Source organism: Manis javanica, chromosome 7, assembly GCF_040802235.1.
Source record: "Manis javanica isolate MJ-LG chromosome 7, MJ_LKY, whole genome shotgun sequence".
NCBI classification, from domain to species: Eukaryota; Metazoa; Chordata; class Mammalia; order Pholidota; family Manidae; genus Manis; species Manis javanica.
The window spans coordinates 32,667,126-32,690,944 of NC_133162.1; the positions used below are offsets into that span (position 1 = coordinate 32,667,126).

The 23,819-nt window shown below is 37.4% G+C and overlaps 1 protein-coding gene across 7 annotated transcripts in view; it reads right to left on the minus strand.

Annotated features, from left to right (window-relative positions):
• Positions 1-20,135, minus strand: part of TBC1D12 (TBC1 domain family member 12) — a 141,457-nt gene extending 121,322 nt beyond the window's left edge. The window contains exon 1 of one of the 7 annotated variants that reach the window (XM_073240655.1): positions 16,779-20,135. In XM_073240655.1, the coding sequence (XP_073096756.1) occupies positions 16,779-17,728 (950 nt within the window). In that variant the 5' untranslated portion in view covers positions 17,729-20,135. The remainder of the gene's footprint in view (positions 1-16,778) is intronic. The other 6 variants (XM_037015737.2, XM_037015736.2, XM_037015738.2 and 3 more) reach the window with 6 other exon arrangements.
• Between the last annotated feature and the right edge of the window lie 3,684 nt (positions 20,136-23,819).

The following is a 23,819-nucleotide window of genomic DNA, read 5'->3' on the forward strand; positions in this document are numbered from 1 at the left end:
GTGGGCTGGTGAACTTACAATGCACAGGGAAGTGCCTAAGGGATGAGCCACCAGTGAGGGGAATGGACTGTTTGGGGCTCCCAAGAGTGCCTGACCTTCTGGGTTGTGGGAGGGCTGAGGAGGTATCATGCAAGTGCCCCTTCTCCTATGGAGAGAGCTCTGTCCAACCCTTGTCCCTGTGGCACTCCTCCCGCTACTGCCAAATCTTTCAAACATCTGCCTTTGTTCTGGATCTCAGACCAGTGAAGCATACCTGTCCTCCATCATAAGCGGCTGGAGTCAGCCTCCCAGAGTGTTCCAACTGTCCTGGTGTCCAGGCCTACTAATCACCAGAGCAGTTCTCCCAGTTCTCCAGGGCCAGGTGAGCAGAGCTCCCAAGTGCCTATCCCTTCCCTGCTCCATCCTCTTCCTCCAGCCGGTGGGGTGGGGTGGGGGAAGAGCTTGGGTCCCACTATATCACAGCTCTGTCACTTTACCTTTCTGTGTGTGGTTTTCTCTTCTTCACCAGGTATATGTGGTCTGTTCTGCAGTCCTCAGGTGGTTTTTAGGCTTAGTTCTATTTACTGTAGTTGCTTCCTTGGTGTGTGTGTGGGAAGAGGTTTCCACATTGCCTTCCTACTCTATCTTTTGCCCCCTCCCAGAACTATCTTAATATTACTACTAATGGGTATAAGGCTTCTTTTTCAGGTGATAAAAATGCTGTACAATTGTACAACCCTGTGAATATACAAAAAACCATTAAATCATACACTTTAAATGGATGTGAACTGGTATGGTATGTGAATTACATCTCAATAAAGCTGTTTTGTTTTGGTGGAAAAAAAAAATCAGAAGTGACAAAATGTAAAAATAAAAACTGTAAGACCAAGTGGGATTTATTCCCAAAATGCAAGACCCATTCATTACTTGAAAATCAACCAGTGTAATAGGCCATATGAATAGTGTAAAGAAGAAAAATCATATGATCCTATCAACTGATGCCACATTTGACAATATCCTAAGTCCATTCTTGATTAACAAACACATAAAAAATGATCAATAAAATGGAAGTTCCTAAGCCTAGTTAAGGGCAGCTACAAAAAAATCCATACAACTAACATGATACTTAACCATGAAAGATCAAATGTTTTGGAGATTAGAACAAGTTAATAAGGATGTCTGTTCTCATTCCCAGTCAAAACCATACCAAAATTCCTCACCAGTGCAATAAGCTAATAAAGATTGGGAAGGAAAAAAATTAAAATTTCCCTATTTGTACAGAGTACTGTATATATAAAGAATCCCATGGAATCCACAAAAAATCTCCTACAACTAATAAATACAGTAAGCAGGGTTACAGAATATAAGACAAATAAAAATCAATCATATTTCTATATACTTCTAATGGATAATTAGAAATTTAAAAAAATTTAAATACATCACTTACAATAGTCCCCAAAATAGTAAATGTTTAGATATAAACCTAATGAAACATGAACAGGATGGATATGTTGGAAACTATAAAACACTGAGGAATGAAATAAGAGAAGACCAAAATAAATGGAAAGACAATGTATTTAAGGAATCGATGATTCAACACAGAGATGTCAATTCTCCCTAAGTTAATTAATAAGGATTATGTATAGATACAAGCTATTTCCAAACAGATATGGAAAAGGTAAAGGAAGTAGAAAAGCCAAAACAATTTTGAACAGTTCACTGTTATCTTCTACATCAGATTATGAGCTCTATGATGTTACCACTGCATTAGACTGTGAGCTCTGTGATTACTGTATTCCTAGGGATGTGCTGGCATACATGAATGAAAGTTGGCTAATTTGGGGGGCTATAGAGAAAAAAAAATCACTTCTGTCCTTAGCTCTCTTAGTCCATTCAGGCTGCTATAGCAAAATACCATAGACCTGGTGGCTTATAAAAAACAGAAACTTATTTCCCACATTTCTGGAGGCTGGAAAGTTCAATCAAAGCACTGGCAGGTTCAGGGTCTTGTGAGAGCCTTCTTCCTGTTCAAAGACCTCTGTCTTATGCTGTGCCCTCACATGGCAGAAGTGGGGAAGAGGTGAGAGAGTTCTCTGGAACCTCTTTTATAAGGGCATTAATCCCATTTATAAGGGCTGCACCCTCATGACCCAAACACCTTCCCAAAGCTCCACCCCCAAATACTATCACACTGGGGATTAGGTTTCAACATATGAATCTGGGGTAGGGAGCAGTACTAGGGACACACAAGCATGCAGTCTGTAAGCATCAGTCTTATGAAGGAGTAGATACAGTCTGGTGAGCCATTATTTCTATGAACCTTTCCCCTCCATAAGCCATTTCTTTGATGAATCCTTCTCTTCTGATACTTTTTTCACTTTCTACCTTATATATTGATCTGAATGCTTTTAAACTATAAATGCACTGAGAATAGGATTTGTGTAATGTTCACAATGCCCTGCATATAAAGGTATTTAAAACAGTAAATATTTGATTTTTTTTAAAACTAACAGAATAAAAATTGGCTGGTATTTTTTGCGGGGGGTTGTACAATTCTACATATTTTACTCCATGTATTGATGTGTAACTACCATCACAACTGAGGTATAGAACAGTTCCTTCGCTCCAAACAACTCCATCATGTTACCTCTTTGTAATCACCCTCTCCCCTAGCCTGTGTAAAGCACTGAAATGACTCTGAAGATGGACTTAAAAGCCAGATTCAGTGCCAGAGGAGTAAATCTTGCTTCCCCCATCTCATGGTCCCTGCTAGAATCACATTATACCATTTCAATTTATGTTTGCCACGTGATCATCACTGGCTTTATCAGAAGGCCCTTACTCTAGCTCCTTCTTTTCCTGGAATATACTTGGAGTTCAAATATGCTTGCTGAATGAACAAAGGAGGATTCAGCCAAACAGAAATTAGAGAGAAGAATCACATGTAACTCATTTGGCTAGAAATAACTACAAAAGTACAAGCAGGAAAGAATAAAGCTTCATTCCTTGCCCTCAAACCCTCAACACTCCCTAATATCTATGGAAAAGTCTTAATTCTTTATCCTAGTATTAAAGGCTTTTCATAATTTGGATCCAAATGATCTTCCGACATTATTTCCTACTACTCTTTCTACAACTAAGAAAAATACCTGCAACTCACTCCTACTTCTTTGACAGTGCCTTTGCCCCAACCTCTACTGAAGTAATAGCCCAAAGTGGCCATTTTGTCTTATGATCTTGCTTCTCAGTCAGTGCTGATTAGATTAGACTGCTGATAAAACAGAGACAAATTCACCTGTAGGCTACCTAAATTCACCTTGGGGTTTTTAAATAGGAGACTTAAGAGACTGAGACCATCAAAGGATCTAAGATGCTTGAACTGCTAAATCATGTAGAGTTGGGACAATTATATAGGGCTTTTTTTGCAAGTGGAAAGCAAGCACTAAACAACCAGCAGGCAGAAAATACATGAAAAAAACCAAGCTCCTCTTGAAAAGCAGAGAAACCATAGTTCCAGCTACTCTGTAGCCCAGGTATCCTATTTTCTATCTTTAAAATGCCCACAAGAAGTCTATTACATACCTACGATAACCCTCCTTCAATCAAGGTAGTTTAAGTGGGCTTCTGTTCCTTAAAACTATATGAACCCTAATATATCAGCCAAACCCTATACTCTTTTTTCACAGATTCTGTACATTTCTGCCTCCATGCTTTAGATAGCTACATACACCTTTGATTTTCTCTATTAAAGTACAAATTAAGTTGGTTACATATACTTAGAACAGTATACATCAAATTTAAAAAGGTTTCTACTTTTACACATCAAATGATACTACTGAAAAAGTATAAAGACAAGCCATAGAATAGGAGAAAATATTTCCAAATCATATATCTGATAAGGGTCTAGTATTCTGCATATATATAGAGTTCACATAACTCAACAATGAAAACACAAAAAGCTCAACTAAAACGGACAAAGGACTTGAACAACCATTTCTCTGAAGAAGATATACAACTGGCCAACAAGTGTATTAAAAGATGCTCAACATCATTAGTCATTAGGAAAATTCAAGTCAAAACCACAATGAAATACTACTCCACACCCACTAGGATGGCTCTAACTTCAAAAAAAAAAAAAAAGGAAAATGAGAAGCGTTGGAGAGGATGTGGAGAAACCAGAATCCTTTTACATTGCTGGAGGGAATGTAAAATGGTACAGCTGCTATGGGAAATAGTTGGGTATTCCTCAATAAGTTAAATATTATCACATGACCCAACAATTCCATTCACAGGCATGATAACAAAAGAACTGAAAAGGTGTTCAAACAAAAATCTGTACTGAATGTTCACAACAGCACTAATCATAACCAAAAGGTGAAACAACCTAAATGTCCATCAACAGGTAAGTGGAAAAACAAAATGTGGTTTTATATATCCATATAATGAAATACCATTCAGCCAAAAGTAATGAAGAACAGATATGTTATAACTTAGAAAATCTTGAAAACATTATGCTAAATGAAGGGAGAAAGACACAAAAGGCCACATACCATATGACTTCATTTATATGAAATATCCAGAATAAGCAAATACATACACAAAAGATATATTAGTGATTGCCTGGAGCTTGGGCAGAGAGGGAAAGGAGTGACAGGTAATGGGTATGGCGTTTCCTTTTGGAATGGTGAAATGTTTTAGAACTAGAGAGTGGTAGTAACTATACAACACTGTGGATCAATGAAATGTCACGAATGGTAAATTCTATGTTATATGTATTTTACCATAGTAAAATTTTTAAAAAATATTTCTAAAACTGAATTTCCAATTATCAGTTTTTTAAACATGGTTACCAGTTAATTAACAGCATAAACTTGTATCTTTCAGCAGAAGTATGCCTAAGAAAAGTCATGTCTAAACCACACATTTTTGTAAAAAAAGAACTGTTTCAAGGAAATTCACTTTCTATTTCTGGTTCTGATATTAAATGTTAAGTAGAAAACTAAATTCTGCTGGGTGGAACTTTTGAAACAAAATACAAAAATGACTTCAAACCCAAAGCTGTTTATCCTCCATGAACTGTTTTTAAGTTTTATCAAATCTAAAGTGCAGGTTTTAATATTTAGAATTATTGAAAGGTTTGGTGATGATAAACAAATGTCATTTAGTGTGGATTCATAAGAATAAAAAATGATAAAAGATGTATGTGTTTGCTATCAATAAAAGATCAAAATACAAGTGCAAGAAAAAGTTAGACAGATCTAGGTCTTCCTAAATTGAGTAATTTGTTTTGCTAATTAGGAAAGCTATAAAGAAAACATTTACTTCACAAGTGAGAAAAGTATAAAAAGATACTTCAAAATCTGCAACAACATGAAGACAGTATTTGTAATGCAAAGTTCAACACTTCTTTTACACTACTAACATTGTTGAGTTATAGATGTACATTATAGGATGGGACCATAATCTATATAGAAGTTAGTCCTTTAAATATGGACTGTTTTGCAAACACACTGGTAACAAAAGAGTTTAGGCTTCACCAAAAATTAAATTGATACAGTGGCAGACCCCAAGTCTTTAACTTTAATTAATCCTTCAAAAGAGCACCAGAGGTGAAATCATTTATGCTTGTTTGTACCACCTCAACTATTTACATACAATGTCTAAGTATTTGCCTGGGGAGCAATCTATTTTATCTAGGATATTAAGAGCACTTATTAATATTAATATACAACTGTACTTGCTTATTTGGCTTCCTAACGTATCTCAGCTATGACTCCCCTCCAAAGTTCAATTCTTCAATCCTATCTCTTTTTTTTTTTGCAAACACACGTATGTTTTAATTGACATATGATGAAAAGCATGAGTTTTTTAACTGAAGTATTGTTGATATTGGTTTTAAATTGTACAACACAGTGGTTGAACAGTTACCCATATTATTAAATCCTCACCCCCTCTAGTGTGGTTAATATCTATCAACATAGAAAGATGTTACAGAATCATCTTCAATTCTATTTTACATTGGCCCAACTGATTTCTCTCCCACAGAATCATCTCCTAAAGACAAGTACCAAACATAGTTTGAAAAATGAAACCATTAAAGTAACAAGTGGAAAGCTTCCCAGAGTGACCATTTCAAAGGTTTCTATCATTTGCCTATGTTAAATTCTGATACCTTAAAAAAATGTTTAATCCAATAAATCTTTGTGTTCCCATTATATACAAGGCTCTATATCTTTAAGCAGAGACAAAAAGGAAAAAATACATGTTTTCCTATCTCCAGGGTATTTGCATCTTACTAGAAGAGACACAGACACATACAAAGAATTATGAAAGTCTTAATACTTTGTTTTTACTTCATTCAGTCCTCAAAAATGGTTGGTGAGTATACTGTTACCATCCACTTTTATGAAGCCATGTATAGAACTTAGGCATTGGATAAACAGACTTGATGTTACAACACCTTACATTCTTAGGGTTTTCCCTCAAGTTGTTTCTTTTCTGATTCACAACAGCAAAACAACTAGCCTAACAGTTGTTCTGGCTCTCTTCCTCCTCATTAAATCCTTAAACATGGTAGATGTAATTTTTCACATGACTCTCCATTTCATACTTCCCACTTTCCTCAAAAGAAAATCAGATTAAAAGTTCATATTCATTAAAGCCTCACAAAAAAGGCTAGTAGTATAAGCACATGTAACTCAATTTGTTAGCTATCCCTTCCAACAGGCATTTAATTTAATATTATTTACATCAATTATCTGGATATCTCATTTTAATAAAGAGACTGACAAGCACCCATAAACTACCCAAGTATATCCAAGCTCCAGTTTCACAAGTCCCAAATCATCTGCCAAACTGCTACAAGAGTCACTTTTCTAAAACGCAACTCTAAGATGTGCCCTTGTTTTAAAAACCAGTCAAAAGTCCTATGAGCTATCACCTTCATGACATCAGTTCAAATTACTTAGCTCTGTCATACACACTTCTTCATAATTTATTCCCAACCTTTTTGCTTCAGTTTTTGCCAATCTGCCTCACCTGCCCTAAAGACAGTAGTGCTGTGCTATTTCATGTATAAATTCTGCATATGCTGTTGTGTACCTGCAGTCTCCTCAGCCTCATTTCAATCCTCTTTATTAGTGAAAGACCAGGCATTCATGTTCCCCTACTGTGCAGAGGTCCCTAACTTCCTACCAAACTGCCTTCATCACTCCTTCCGTGCTAGTGATTCATCCTTGTATATATTCTTTTGTAATAGTAATCAGGTAATACTGTAAGTGCTGAGTTATAGGTCTCTTCCCCAAAAGAGTCCATTTATCTAATTTCCTTAGTGCCTCATATACATATTAGGGCTCAACAGCATTTGCTGAATGAATGGTAAGAAACTGCAAAATAACTCATAAGAACTGTATATGCTTCGCTGTAAGGGTCCGCAAACAAAGAAAGGTTCAGTAGCAATCTTTACACTTGTGAAGGATGATTATGTAAAAGAATTGATAGTTCTTTGTGGCTCCAAAGGGCAAATGAGGACCAGAAACATTACAAAGACACACTGTGCTTCCACATAAAGAACCTCCTAACAATTTTTACCCTCAATAAGCTTCTTTGAGGAAACTGACAAAGGACTTGAACAACCATTTCTCTGAAGAAGATATACAACTAGTTTGTGAAAGAATTCAAGCAGAAGCCAAACAACATCTATCAGGTGTCTAAACTCTAAGAATACAGAGGTAAACTGTTGTTACTTTTATGGTTGTTACTTTGTTTTGTTGAGATTTTGCTCATGTCTGATATGGAATTACTTCCTAAATTGATAGTATCCATGACAGAACCTATCTTCCAGTAGCCTAGTTGAAATTCCTCTCCTAATTAAGGTAATTGTCTTTTTTTTCCTACACAGTGCTATGATGTCTCCATTAAATTGACAAGTAAATCAAAAGATTACATTTTGGTGGTTTCATAAGAAGAGCAAAATGATCTTATTAAAATATATAGACAATTATTTTACTCAAGAAAACTTTATAGTGACTATCTCTTGAAATTCTTCCTTCATGTGGTATAATTCTGTTATTTTATTTGTATGCCCAATTTTGAAAGTTAATCACTGTCCTAAGTCTTCATGACAGTGATAATGTGCTTCTGGGAGTGTATCACAAAGATGAGTATCATTGTCTGGTTATGTGTTCAATTATTGTGCTGGTTACCTATAAAGTAATTATCAAAAGTTTTAGTCGTCTGGGTAACAAATTTTAGTGCTCAATACCCAATTCTGGATCACAACAAATCCTTTGTTTTCTAAACATCCCCAAGCATTACCAATCTCTTTAATTCTAGGTAGTATCAGTGAAGTTAAAAAGTCAATCCAACAGAGGTGGGGTGATGGGTAAAACTTTTATTAACTTACTTTTGGAACTTAAATTTCTACACAATGTATCTTCCTATTAATGAGCTATTCATTTGCTCCCCATGGGTGAGGGAGATTTTCAATTCTTTTTGCTAGATTTACCATGGTGCTATAGGAGAAATTTCCCTTTTAGCACTGTAACTCAAGTAGTAATACGTTGTATAAAACTGCTTTTCAATACCTGAATCTATCATTCTAACAACCTTTAAAGCCTAAAATAAACCTTACATATACAAACTGTCATTAAAAAATATTTCAGTTGCAAGACAGGGCCTGTCAAGAGGCCATGACGGGTTGGGGACATCAGGGAAGTTAAAAGGCGAGGCATAAAGGCAAATCTTTAAGGAAAGAAGTTAACAGAAATCTCCACAAAGGCATTGAGGTAAGCAGAGTAGAAAAATAAACATGAAGATAATCTGTAGTAATACTCTGAGGCCCACAGGCCAAAGTACAGAGCTAGCCTCCAATTAATATTTATACTTCTCAGCAATTTTTCTCTGTACAAACCTCTTCAGACCTATTCTCTAACAGCCCCTCCTATCTCTCGCTAACCATTAACTCCACATCCTCTGTTTTCTTTATCTTCTTTCTTACTGCCTTAACTGGAATAGTATGGAAATAAAGTATTTATCTTTAGTTGTATTTTATACTCCCTGTCCTGCTCTTCAAAGCAGATAATAGGAACATTTTATGTTTTTCTAACAACAACAACACAAATTAAACTGTTGTGGTCTGAATAACTTTCTCCTTGGACTACAAGAAAAAAGTATGTCCCCTACTTGACTAGAAGATGACTACAAACAATATGAAAACCAAATATGGAAATTCTAAATAATGCCTAGTGTATGATGGGTAGTTGTACATTACAATATTTGGGCAAATACGAGAAAATAGCACATAATTTGATTTCAAAACTATCATGTTTAGTTCCAAACTTAAAACGTTTTTATCTGCATGGGGTTAGAGATAAACAGATGGAAATTTTTTTAACCAAGAAGTTTCCTAAAGTAAAATTCAAATTAAAAAAAGAAATAGAAAAGCCAAATTCAAAGGTAAATTACATAACCAAGTTCACCCTCAAACTTAGCTCTAAATAGGAATATAACTTTTAGCTTGGTTTCCTTAGGTAAACTTCTCTTAATCGCAGGAAAGAGCCTGCTGAAAACCAGACAGTCACATGGGTTTTCCTCTCTGCTTTTGGCCACAGAAATAGGAAAATGCAAGAAAGGCTGAAACATCAAATTCTGGAGGGGAATAAGTCATGTGCAATGTGCAGGATTTTTTTCTTAAAGGAATGGAAAAGAATTACAACTAGCAGCACAAGGAAAAAAAATAAACACCATTTTTGAAAGGCCAAAAATAAGGAGAAATAAAGTTATGACCCCACACTGAAAAGACCCGAGTTTTTTCAAATAAAAGCTTTTCACAGAACAGGCAAGGATGGCTATTTAAACAGCACAAAATTTAAGTTAAAAGACCCGCCCTAATAATAAAAAGGAAGCTAAGATTTAATAAGACAGAGATAATGAATTCAGCAAAATACTTCTGTATTTATATTTATTCTTATTATATCTCTATTTATACTCATCAATTACATAGTATCCAAATATGAACCAATTTTAAATTAATAAAGCAATGTGAGCTATAAGTACATGTTCTACCTTCTTTAAGTTATTACCTGAGGAGACCTGCCTATTAGCAATTATTTCAGTGTAGTCTGGGAACCACCTGCATCAGAATCAGTAGGGGGTCCTTGTTAAATATTTGGATTCCAGCTAACCCCTACCCAAGAACTACTGAATCAAAGGGGGTCCTCAAGTAATTTGCATTAACAACCCTCTCCCTTCAGGTAATTTTAAACACTAAAGTTTAAGAATTACTGTAGTTGGTCCAAGCAACTAACTATCAACCAGAATTATCTGGGGACAACCCAGTATAGGCAACAGAGCTCCTAGTAAGAAATAAGCAGCCTCAAAAAGAAATGGCTTTCCCTTTCTGAATACATTTAGAAATGGGTAACAGATGTATCACCTCAAAACTTCCAAATGTTTCCACTCTTCCCCAAAGCTTTCTGACCACAACATACTAAGTATGAAATCTACATGAGTGAGCCAAATTAAATGTTTCATGAACTTAAACTAAAAAATTGGCTTTGCCTGTCTATAAAAGTTCCTTAAAACAATAGAAGATACAAATAATGTAATATTTCTCAACAGTCCCTCCTTTTAGTTTCTTCTCCAATTTATTTTTTCATCAAAGCCTGAATACTTCCGGAGGTTTCATATTACCATATTACCATCAGAGTCCATTTAATACCCATCCAATCCCAAACACAAATTAAATCTAAAAATCTACTACACAAATTGTGTAATGTTTTTCATGTAGTACACAAAAAATTTATTCCAGTCTCTTCTTTAAACAGGCAGATTTCAGTGATGTGGCTTGTGGTGGTCTTGCTGCAATTTGAGTAATATTTGAATCCTCACCATCTACCACATAAAACAGGCACTTAAAATATTATCTCATGTAATCCCCACGCCACAGGTGGATTTCACTATTATCCCCATTTTATGGATGAGTTGCCTAAAGTCCAGAGTGGTCAAGTAACTTGCCCAGAATTATGCATTTAGTAGGCCAATTGAAGTCCAAGCAGCCTAACTCCAGAAACTGCTTTTTTAACTATTACACTACCCTATAGTGTGCAGAAGACACTTGCCAAACGCAAGTGCCCTGAATCCAACTAGTAGGGCTTCTGTATTCTGGAGAATCTAGTTTTTAAAAATGTGCTACTAGGTGGTTTTGAAGTATAACAAAGGCTACACACTACTGCACTAGGCTATATAAACACACACACACTTGCCAAAGTAGAACATCGGCAACCTTTGAGGAATAACTCATGGTCTGGAAGTTAGTCTCAAATTCTACTTCTTCTTCTTCTTCTTCTTCTTCTTCTTCTTCTTCTTCTTCTCATTATTATTATTATTATTATTATTATCCCATTCTCTCTTATTCCAAAGAAATTATAAGAAAAAAATATTTAGAATTTACTGAAGAAAAAAAATAGAGCTTCTGGTCTGTATATACAGATAACTAAACAAAGATCACTGGGGATTGCTCTGAGACAGTATTAGACCTTTGCTGGAAAAAACGTTCAAGGCAGAATTTAGAGTTCAAGGGGATATTTCTATCTCTTGTAAACCTCATTTTACTAATGAAAAAACATCCTGTGTTTTTAAGCAGCCTGTTTAACTCAGTTTACATTTGTAATATTTAGTCAGCAAATATCTGAGGTCTACAAGTGTGTGCAAGACAATCGTGTAATATAGTATCACTGTACACTGAAGCTGGAAGGAACTCTAAATCTCCTAATTTCACAGATAAGGAAACTGAAGTCAGAAATTTAGTGATTTGCCCAGGTTCACAAAATTGTTTAATGGAAGAAGCAGCTACCCAGGACAAAAGCCAAGTTTCTCATCTCTCAAGACAACAGTATTTCTCACTATATCAAAAGCTACGTTTTTATTTGTAATTTTCTTATAACTCATAGAAATCAGCCATTAGCTTCAAATCCTAGAAATGGGATTTTTTGTCTAGTTCTGATGATTCTGTTAATTAATTTTCTGACTCTGAGCAAATAACTGTGAAATAAAAATAAATCCTACACTTCTAGGTCTTAGGAATATTTCAAGAACAAAAAAAGAAAGCTTATAAAAGAAACTCACATGAAAATAATTTTGGAAAAATATGAAATTATACAGAATTAAAATATACTTTCACATATTTTTTAGAGGCAAATAGTACTGGTTGTTAAATTATGTAATACTGCTCCAAACAGTCTAAGCTGAAAGTCCTTGCAAATCATCTCTCTAGGACTACCTGAAGGACAACTCATTGCCATTGTCTAACTCCTTTCCAATGTTAAATTAATAACATTATTATTACCTTACCATTATTATTACCTTTTATGTCTACCAAATAGAAGATCTCTGAGAACAGCACTGTTAATTTTCTGTAAGGTATGAAACAGTGAATACAGTGATCCTTGAAGTTCCTTTTACTTTAAAGAATGTTGATTTTACAGTATGACATAACTCCTCCCCAAACAAAAATCTTATTTTTTTTTAGCTTCATAGGCATAGAAAATCAGTATTTCTATGCCAAATAAAGTGCGAAGTATAATCAATAGTAATGTACAAGTGCTGATTTATCAGTTGTGACAAATATATCACAGTAATGTGATACTGACAACAGGGGGACTGCATGAGGGGTATATCAGAACTCTCTACTTTCTTTGCAACTTCTCTATAAACCTAAAACTATTCTAAAATAAAAACTATTCAAAAAAATAAAAAGTAAATCTCTATGTCCATTTTTAACAGTTCAGGAAATTTCTACCAAACAAATAAAGTTAAACTACTCTGTTATTCGGATATAATGTTAAAATGTTCATGCTGCTTTCGCACTTACAAAATAATACGTTCTACCTGATTTATATTCAGATTATCACATTTCTGTCTACCTTAAAACCACAAATTTCTAAGGTGAAGTCCTTGAACCAATGCTGGATTTCCAGTGTGTTATTTTGTTTTGTGGTTTAAGAAAATACTGGATCTGAGGGGGAGAAAAAGGGCCAGACAAGGGAAAAATTCAAAAGGCTTTGTGCCACTAGCTCCCAATCTAATAGTATAATGGGTAGCTTCACAACACTCTAAAATCTTAATACACTCTTACTTTTATTCTAGAGCAAATAATCACACATACTTTTCAACATTTTATTAATATGTAAATAATGTCCAAAGGAGTTTCATTAGACACAGAAACAATTTTTGCATTTATTTTTATAATCTCCTGTAGTAATAACAAAAATGTAGTATTTCTATCAAGATATTTCTTCATTCTCCTTATAAATAATTATACCACACTATATTAAGGAAATACTTGACTTGGGGAGTATAAAATCTTAAAATTTATCACAAGTTTGACATTTTGCCTTTTCTTTATTGAAATGTTGAAGAAGGGATTTTTTGAGAAACTTTTTGAAACTAGATTTTATTTTAGTTGGCTGGGAAAAATACATACTGTGGAACAAGAAAGGGAGCCCTATTTGATGGAAGTCTATGATGACTCAGTCGGGTGAATTACAATTTTGTTAACTGGTGTAAATCCTTGGTGGAAAAAGCATGTGGTTGACTTTGTTGTTTCTGAGAACGTTAAATTAAGAAAAACTGTACCTATAGGAATTTAAAATTCTTAATACACTTAACAATTTTCATAATCAGGAGAATAGACTGTCTAGATGTGAAAAGATATCACTAAAGCCTTTTAGCTTAACTGTATTAGAAAGAGCTTTGTGAAAATAATTTTTTACCACAGTATTTATCAAGTTTCAAAAGCCAATAATTAGAGAAAGCTACACGGATCCTTATGTTCCAGAATCTATAGTCTCCTTTTCTGATAGAAGGAAAAACAAATCGTCAATACTTTTTTACCTACCTTAGCTATACCCTTTGAAAGACACCAATTTTTTTCAATCATAATGAAGACTTTATAAAAATTATCAACATTAACAGGGGACACAGAAACCTGTGTGCTTCTAATAGTAAATATGCCCCAGTGCAATCTGAACAAGCCTCAAAAGTATTAAATGGCTAAAAAAAAATACATCTATAAGGAATATATCTACCTAAAAATAAACCATTCTAGTATGAAGACATGAATTTGCCTTTGGGACCCATAAAAATGGTTTAAAGCTACTTTATTTTTACTAATAAACAGATCCTTGAGAAACAAAGACTGACTTGGAAAAACAAGACTTTTTTTTGGTTTTGTTTTTCTTTTCAGTTTTCATCTCCTCCTCACTGCTAAGTTGGTGATAGTGGTACCCACCCGGCATTTAGAAACACTTATAGACAGGGAAGGGTCAAGAATCTGAGGGAATGCTACTTCTAGAGATCCATAGTCAAGTCACCATAAACACAGAGATGCCCACGAGAAGCTGAGGCAAGCCTCCATCAGGGACTTAACTAGAACATACCTCCTCTGGAAGGGAGGGAAAGAAGGAGATGAAGAGAGCAGTACCATCCTGGCCAAATACCTCTAGCTACATGATTTCTATCCTACTCAATGAAGCACCGTCAATTATGTATTGTAATTGAACATAACTTTGTAGATTAATAAATTTATTGCTGTAAAATGTTCTCCTCTATTTATGTTTAAAAAAAAACCCATGAATCTTTAAAAGTATTTGTTACAGATTTTTGCCCAGTTAAGGCAAAGAGAAGGAAGTGGAAAGGAGAAGGGTAAAATGGAGCATAATTAGGTGGAAGAGAAAGGAGCCACAGGTGAACAGAAGTTGTGATCGAAACATAAACCTGTACTGAAAATCAGGAATCTTGGTTTCTAATCCCAGCTCTGACATCAGCTAACTATGTTCTTTAGACAGTGAGCTTCCTCATCAAAAAATAAAGTGGGGGTAGGAGTTGCCTCTACAAGAATGCATCCTACAATAAGGTATCCCCTAAGGGAGCCCTCACCTGGAGCCTGGGGGTCAGGGTCGGGTTGGGATTTTTCTGCCTGGGAATGGAAGATTTGTTCAAAATTACACTACCTACATAAAAGGAAAGAGGGAGAGTCCGTGACAGTTGCTAATTCAACGTAGCCATACTGGGGGTCTCTTCATACCAGCACTAGGTATTGTAGATTCAGAGATGAACGTCATAGTTTGTCTTTATGGTGTTCAGAATCCAATTAAGGTTTTGACTAGGAGAAAAACTGTGCCTCTAACTCTGCCCTTTCCCAAGAATGATATATAAAGGAAGCAATGACACCTAGAATCTTGACATTCAAATATCAATTAAGAAAAATGAGGCTTTTCTCAATTAAGAAATTTAACTTCAGGGCACCTGTGTCCTGACTTCAATGATCTGATATACATGATTAATGTGACTATATGAATGTCAACTAGCTATATTAATTTAAGTCAGGGACCATTGTCCAAATCATCTCTATTCCCAGTAGGTGGCTCAGAGCCATTATTCTGGGTATACTGGTTGAATAAGTGATCTCCAAAGCCCATTCCAGTTCTAAAATTGCCTGATACCTGACATTAAAACATGGCCAATAAATACTCAAGGCCACACAAGGTCACCAATATTAAAATTAACTCACCTCGAGAACTTTTAAATTTTTGCCACTCAGGTTTTAAGTATATTTTTGCAACTACAGGCACAAATACTGATCTTACTACTATATATTTCATTCTATGAGTATCACAAAATTAGGATTTCCCCTTTAATTGGTAAATTTATACCAGCAGGAAAATTAAAAAGGGATAAAGTGGAAAAAGGATTAAGAAATATTCATTACGATCAGAAAATAGTGCCTACAAATATGCACACTAATTGTAATCCTTTAAAACTTGAACTGCCTAATTTATTTACTTCATTTCGGGTTTTTGTCAAGCTCCCTGAAAAGGAAACAAAAACACAGGCGAGATAACTTTGAAAGGCAGGTTTTACAACTGGGGAACACTTTATTTGCTGGGAGATTAAAAAAAAAAGCACATCAAAATCTGACTCAAGGGAAATTGCTTTTTCATTACTGTGCATAATTTATCCTTATCAATACCCCATTCTGAAGTCTGCACTGTTCAGCACCATAATTTAATTTCGAGAATAGCAGGTCAAATCACAAATACGATACCATAAAGAATTAAAAAGTTACTGAAAAAAGTGTAGGCCTACCTAGCAGAAGTAGAGAAGACGGATTTTCTAGATAAAGTGCCATAGCAATTTCGTTTTAAAGGCTGGTATCAAATTCTAAACACCAAACTTACTGCATTTTAATAAAGGCCACAGAAACAAACGGTTAAACACCAGGAAACACAACCACTTCTAATGTCAGAATTCCCACTTATATGGGTTTACACTCCAAGCACACATACAGCTCTGCGAAATGACTTCCTTTTCTCTTTCACAAACACACCCGTACACAAACACCGTCTTGTCCCCTCCACGCCCAGTATTGTGCTAGTAATCTTTGTAGTACAATCAAAGTAACTTGGGGACGTAGACAGATGTCTTTTTTTCCCGAAGAGGCAAACTGTAGATGAGACACTAACACGCGGGCAGGACCTGAATACACAGAAAGCAGGTATACATAGCAGGTATAGCCTCCAGCCGACAGGGGAACAGAAAGATTCGCTCCCCACGGAGCTCACACTTTCTCCTCTAGACAACACAATGCAGACCCAGTTCCTCTTCCCCCGGTGACAAATCAAAGCCAAGTCCTGACGTAAGCGAGAGCAGCCGCGCAGAGGGCCCCCCGAAGCCGCTCTCCGCCAGCTCCCAGCCTCGGCCTCGAACCCGCCCCGAGCCCAGCGCAGCCTGCGCAGTACCTGGCGAAGAAATCGGCGAGGCCGCCGCTCCGTCGAGCCCTGGCCGAGGTCCCCGCGGGGCCCTGCTCCGCGGCGGGCAAAGGCACCGGCGGCCCCGCCGGGGGCAGGTGGTCGCGGGCGCTCTGGCAGCGGCTCACCTCGAACGTGTTCCGAGAGTTCAAGTGAACGTCGGAGAAGCTGAGCAGAGGCTCCGCGCCCGCGGACCCGCATGTCCTCCCGACCGAGGCGGCGGGGGACGCGCCCTCCTCGGGACCCTCTGCGCCGGCTCCCCGCCGCTCCAAGTCGTCGTTGCTGCTGCCGCCGCTGGCTGAGCTGCCCCCCGAGCCGCTGTCCGCGCCTTCTGGCTTTTTGGGGTCCGCCGCCACCAGGCAGCAGCTCCGCAGCGGGTCCTCGAGTGCCGCGGCCCAGTCGGACGGGCTACCCGCACCGTCCGCGCCCTCGTCGCCAGGCCCCTCCAGGCAGAGGAGGCGGTGGCGCGGATCCCGGCCGCCGGCTCGGGCCAGAGCGAGAGCTTCCTCCGAATCGTGACAGTCCTGGCCGGGCAGAAAGCCCGAGTCCCCGTTGGTCATGCCGCTGTGCCGCGACGCGCAGGCATCCGCCGCCTCCGCGCTTTGGTGCTTGGAGGCAGCAGAGTCCGGCGGGCAGGCGTCTGAGGGCGGCGGGGCGCGAGTCTGGCAGGCGGGGAGCGGACAGAAGTACAGCCGTGGCTCCAGCTGCCCTCCGGCCGCCGCGAGGTAATGCCGAAGGAGCTGCTGAGGCGGCGTCTCCTCCTCCTCCTCCTCTTCCTCCTCCTCCTCCTCCTCCTGCGGATCCACAGCGCCGACGCCTCCGCCAAAGCCGCCCGTGGCCCGGATCATCTTCCCGTCCTGGCCTACGGGCTCGGGCACCGGCATAGGGAGTAACTTGGGATTCCTTCCCGAGCAGGCTCCCGCATCCTCCGGACCCACCATCTGGGGCCGGGTGAGCGCCGCCCGAGGCGGCGGCGGGACTCCCCGGCGCAGGCTCGGCCCGGGAACAGCCCTGGGTGCTGGGGCCGCGGCGGCCGCCGCCGCAACGTTCCCAGACCCACCCCTCCCACCCCGGGTTTCGGGCACTTGCGGGAGGGCGGGCACGCGCCTAGGCTCGCGCACGCGCAAACGCCGGACCGGTCAAGCCCGGACCCGGAGATTCCGCGAACCATAGAGATGGCAGCTAGAGAGACCAGCTCCATAACACTCCGGCGGCCAATCTGGGATTCGCCATCTGGATGGTGGAGGCTGGTTGGCCCGCTGCGAGCATGACAGTTCTTAAAGAAGCACGGGTATGGCTCGTTTCGCAAAAATTCACTCGACATACTAAATTTATTCGGAGCGGAATACCGGATGTTAAATGTAAGCTCTTTCAGCTCTAATTGGTCACCAGTGGACTTCACGCTTTTACATTCTTGTCCATCGCCTTTGCCACAATTGAGGGCATCATCGCCTGATGCCTACACCCTCTCTTCTCAATTTCATCTTCCACAACACTACCAGTTATCTTTCTTTTCTAGCACTACATTTCACCACATTGCACTTTTTAAAGATTTACATTCTCTCTCAAGGAACGGAGAGGAAGTGGACCAAGAGAGGGGCTATTGAAATAATTCCAGCACTTAGGGCTTAGGTTTGGAGACGCAGAATGAAGAGTCATCTGCAGAATGCAGCTAGGTGAGTCATGAGTGACCTCGCCTGAAAAGAAAATAAAGATGGAGGTGGGGCAGAGACTCAAAGGTGTCATTATTTCAGAATGGACAAAATTGTATTGTGAGGGCTAAAAGAAGCACTAGTTGTGGATAAAATACAGACCACTCACTCTAGAGGTATGTCAGCGAAGGACAGGAATACTAGAATGGAGTAGTAATGTGGGGAAGCCGCATTGTCAAGCCTTTAATTTTTTGTCATATATATGTATATACACAAAAGTGAATATATCTATATATGAATAATAATAAAAAGTGTAAATAAAATGGACACCCCATATACCTACCACCCAGTTTAAGAAACATGAAGTGTCTTTTATAATGACCATTTTGAAGGTCCTAAGGAATGACTAAGTGGCAAGGACATAGCAATACATTTACTGCCAAGATCTTTCAGAAGAAGAAATCACTTTCAGAACATAGTTGGAAAAGTAAATATTGGAAGAGAGAAAATATCTGCAAATCATATACCGGATAAGGGTCTAGTATCCAGAATATATAAAGAACTCATTCAACTCAACAACTAAAAAGACAGCACAATTTAAAAATGGGGAAAGGGCATGAACAGACATTTCTCCAAAGATATGATAATAGCTATTAATAAGCATATGAAATGACATTCAGCATCATTAGTAACTAGAGAAATGCAAATCTAAACTACAATGATATAGCACTCATATCTACTAGGATGGCTATAATTAAAAGAGTGGAAAAATAACAAGTGTTATAGAAAGTGGAACCCTCATTGTTGCTGGTAGAAATATAAAATGGTGCACCTATGTGGAAAATGGTAGTTCTTCATCAAGTTAAACATAAAATTAACATATGGCTCAGCAATCCACTCCTAGGTATATACCAGAAAGAACTGAAAACCTTTTGAACTGAATTGAAAAGAATTGAAATGGTCAAACAAAAACTAGCATATGAATATTCATAGTGCTATTCATAAAAACCAAAAGATGGAGACAACACAAATGTCCATCAACAGAGAAATGAATAAACAAAATGTATGGGTGATTACTCAGCCATAAAAAACGAATGAAGTACTGATATATGCTACAATGCATGAATATCAAAAAAACACTACATTAAGTGGAAGAAGCCAGACACAAAATGTCACATATTGTATAAATACCATTTATATGAACTATATCCAGAATAGGTAAATCCATAGAGAAAGGAAGCTGACTGCTGATTGTCAATGGCTAGGGATGGTGGGGGAGGAAGGAGTGGACTCCCTACTGGATATCAGTTTTTTGAGGTGGGTAATTAAAATGTTTTGGAATTAGATAAAGGTGGTGCATGACATTGTGAATGTACTAAATGCTACCGAATTTTACATTTTTAAGTGACTTTATGTGAATTTCACCACAATAAAAAAATATAGAAGATGTCTAGACATAAGTAAAGTTATATAATGGTAAAGATGAGGGTAGCTAAGAGTCTAATCTCAATTTTTTGTCTTTTCAATCTTTTTCCTCTCTCCCTAGTTTATCCTTGTAATTCCTGCTGTCAAACCTTTCCAAACTAGTTAACTTATTCCTTTCTAGCTATCACTCTATTTCTCCCTCTATGAACTTATACTATTTTAAACTCCAGTTTCTCTAGTTTATTTTGTTCTCTTTCCCCTTCCATGGTCAATAGCCTCAAAAGTTTTATAAACCATAATAGCCCATACAGCCCTACTGTTTTCAGTGCAGATTTACAAACAGAAACATGTTTACTTTTTGTAACTTTGTCTGCAATAATTTATTTTCCATAGTAAATTATGTTAATGGTTCTTGTTAGTGGTTGTATTTCCCACTTTCAACAAGAAAGGTTTCTATCTTATCTGGTAAGTAATATCATATCCTATTTTACAAAGAAAACAATCTACTTTCAAGGTGTAGCATATGGTCCTTAAGAGTTTGACATTAAAAACTTCTGATACCATATTGCATTACTACAACCCTAAGTGTTTTAATATATCCTGGTACATGCCTATAAATCAGATGAAACTATAATGAAAAGACATTCTCCATCTCTGCTTTAAAATATTAACTTAGAATATGGAAAACTATTCATGAACTTGGATTCTTACATTTGCTAAGAAAATTAGACTTTCATAGATATTATCAAAATATGTAATTGGTCATATAATTGGTCATATTTACATGTATGATTCAATCCTCATTATTGAATGGTGAAATATGGTGCCATGATCCCATTTTATTATTTCATGACAACTGTACTCTAGGAGAGTACAAAGGGTTAGATAAAAGGCCTCTTCATATCCTTCTTTAGCCCTCAACTTTTTTCTTGTACTAGATTCCCACATAGCCTTCAAACTTGCTATTTTAATCACCACCATCATCACCTACATACCCTTAGAGCTGTGCTTCTTAAATTTAACTGTACTTCAGTGACATTTAGGAAGCTTTAAAAATGCTGATATCTGGGCCCCACCCAAGACAAATTAAATCAGTATCTCTGGAGGAGAAGCCCTTACACAAATATTAAAAGCTACTCAGGTAATTCTAATTAATAGCCAAGGTTGAGAAATACTGCCTTACAGCTACCTCCTACTCTCTGCTTACCTGAACAAGCAAGCTTCCTTAAAAAGATGTTTACACATTGTGCATCTCCAGATGCTACCCACCTCTGGACACAGTGGATAGTTGAGAAATATATAACCTCCATCTACTCACACAAAATCTCTGACCTCTCTCCAATTTCTTAGACTAGTTATTTGCTTTCATAGAAAGCACCCTTTTTCTTTGTAGTCTGTATCACAGTGTAATTTTACAGCTTTTGGGGCCGTCATTTGTAAATACACACACAATGCACTGTCAGCTCTATGAGGAAAGGGAGTATGTCTGTTCACCTTTGTAGTAATCATATCTGCCAAGTTCATAGTAGCTGTTCAATAAACAGTTATTAAAGGAATACATGAATAAACATGTGAAAATATATGTCTAGGCCCCAGGAAATTCTCAACTCAAAAGATTAAGTGTATTTATAATCCTCAGGACTGATTCAGAAACTGCCTGAAGCTGATTCCTGTTCATATTCTTGAACACATGTAATTTCAATGTCCATGGATAAATGTTTAACCCAAAGATAATTTGTTTTACATAAGTATGCATTAGTGAAACCTAAAATAAATCCAGTGGTTATAGGCTTTCCCCACTATATACTGATCTGAAAACTAGAAGTCTTTAATGATGAACTGATTAGACAAAAATGTGGTCAGTATGTCCATCTGAAAATTGGTCAACAAAACATGGAATAAATTTGATATCAAAATCCAAAAGAAAGTTTTATAAAGCAATGAGAATGAACAGTCTTCTGTGGGACTGTCTACTGGTATTGTTACTAAAATCACTTTCAACATCCATAAATGACTTCAATTCCATGCTTGCCTGCTAAAGTCTCATCTGGTAAAAGAGGGTGACTAGGTCTAAAATCATGGATTATAGTAGATAACAAATATAGAAAGGATGTATATTACAGATTACCTCAGCAAGTTGAGATATGTGTGGGAAGTAAATTGTAATAAGATCACAAGGCAGCTTGCTGTTTGGTAAGCCACAGGGGGATAGCCAAAAACCAAGAGACAGATGAAATGTTTTAGAAATGGACATTGATCCTTTGGGGAAACAAACTGATATCACATATCAAGAGGCACTACATGTAATTCTATTCCTGGAGTCTGTCATTGGAAATTATTCCAAAGAATAAAATAAAAGCTGTATAAAGATGCTTAGAGCAAAATGTTTAATAGTTAAAAATTACAAGTTACCAGAAAAAAAAATTACAAATTACCTAAATTGTCAGTAAAAGAAGTAGTGTAAGAAAAGCCAGGTATTATCAGTGAAATATTATGAAAATAATTAAAATGATAAAAATGCAGAAATATGGGAAATTTTTACAAAAAATATTAAATAAGAGGTATAGATACACAATTGCATATCATAATTACAATGATGTATAAAACTGCACTTCTAGCTTGATAAAAGTCACAAAGGACAGTCATGAAAAGAAAATGATGGAGGTTTTGGAGATTTTTATACTTTTCCTTTTTATTATATTCTAAAAATTAATTAAATGTTAACTCTTTAAAAGAATGCTTTGAAATTTATTTCCAAATATATGTCATAGCTATGAATTGTGAAGTCACAAAATTTTTTTATGCTGTAAGAAGGCATTCAGCTACATTTCGAGAAGAAAGAATCTATAAGGCTACATTTAAAAACTATATACAAATTTGCAAAAATAATGACAGGTTCTGCAAATTGTTGCTACTGCTACAATTGAAAGGGTATCTCACCGCGACCCTCCTTACCCAGAACGACTCAGGAGACATGGGCCCACGCAAGAGACTTTATTATCTGAAGGAGAGAGTGGCTGCCCCAGAGGGGGCTGGGGAGAGAGAGAGAGAGAGAGAGAGAGGGAGCAGCAGGGAGAGCAGCAGGACAGAGAAACAAAGAGAGAGAGGGAGAGAGAGCGACAGAGAGACAGACAGAGACATAGAGAGAGAGAGAGGGCAGCAGCGTGGTGCCTTTTATTGTGGCAGATCTGCGTGGCCTGTTGCTTTGGGGGAGGGTTGGGATGTTTAGAGATAAGGCGGGGTAAACCCAGTCAAGCCCCAGGCAAACCTAGGCATAATTCTCACCGGCCTCTGTGCTTGGGACCATGGGGCAAATGGAGGATAAATTACTATATCCTTACAATAATCAAATGAGATTTTACATAAATTCAGTATAAGGAGGACTGAAGTTTGTCAAGTGTTAGCACTTTCAGAAATATTTGGGGACAGACCTGATGTGGGTTAAACATCTTTTTTTTCAGTGATGTCTTTGGTTACAAAAGTATAACAGAAAGTCATTTTGCAATGGAAATAGAAATTTTACGAATTATTTTAAAACTATTCTTAACTATTTCAAATTATTTTTCTTTGACTACTAATTTCTTTTTTTGACAGAGTCTTCCCCACCCCACCCCATTCCCATGCTACTTAGCCATTTAAATTTCCTCTTTGAGGCTATGTTGGAAATTTCTTTGGTCTGACCTGCTTCCAGTCTACCTTATTGATTAGATAATCCTAAGAAATACTTACGAATTGAAAGAGCCCATGGAAAAGTGTATAAAGTATGGGGTAAAAGATTATCATACGGTATTTTGTTCAGGAAAAGACAACTGAAACCTCTTTTAAAAGATGGTTTTTATCTTAAGTATATAAATAACTGTGCTAAGGATTCCTGAAGGGGATTATGGTAAACTGGCTCTGGTTCTAGTCTACTCTAGGAGAATACAACTCCGGTGGTTTGCTCACAATGGGTGTG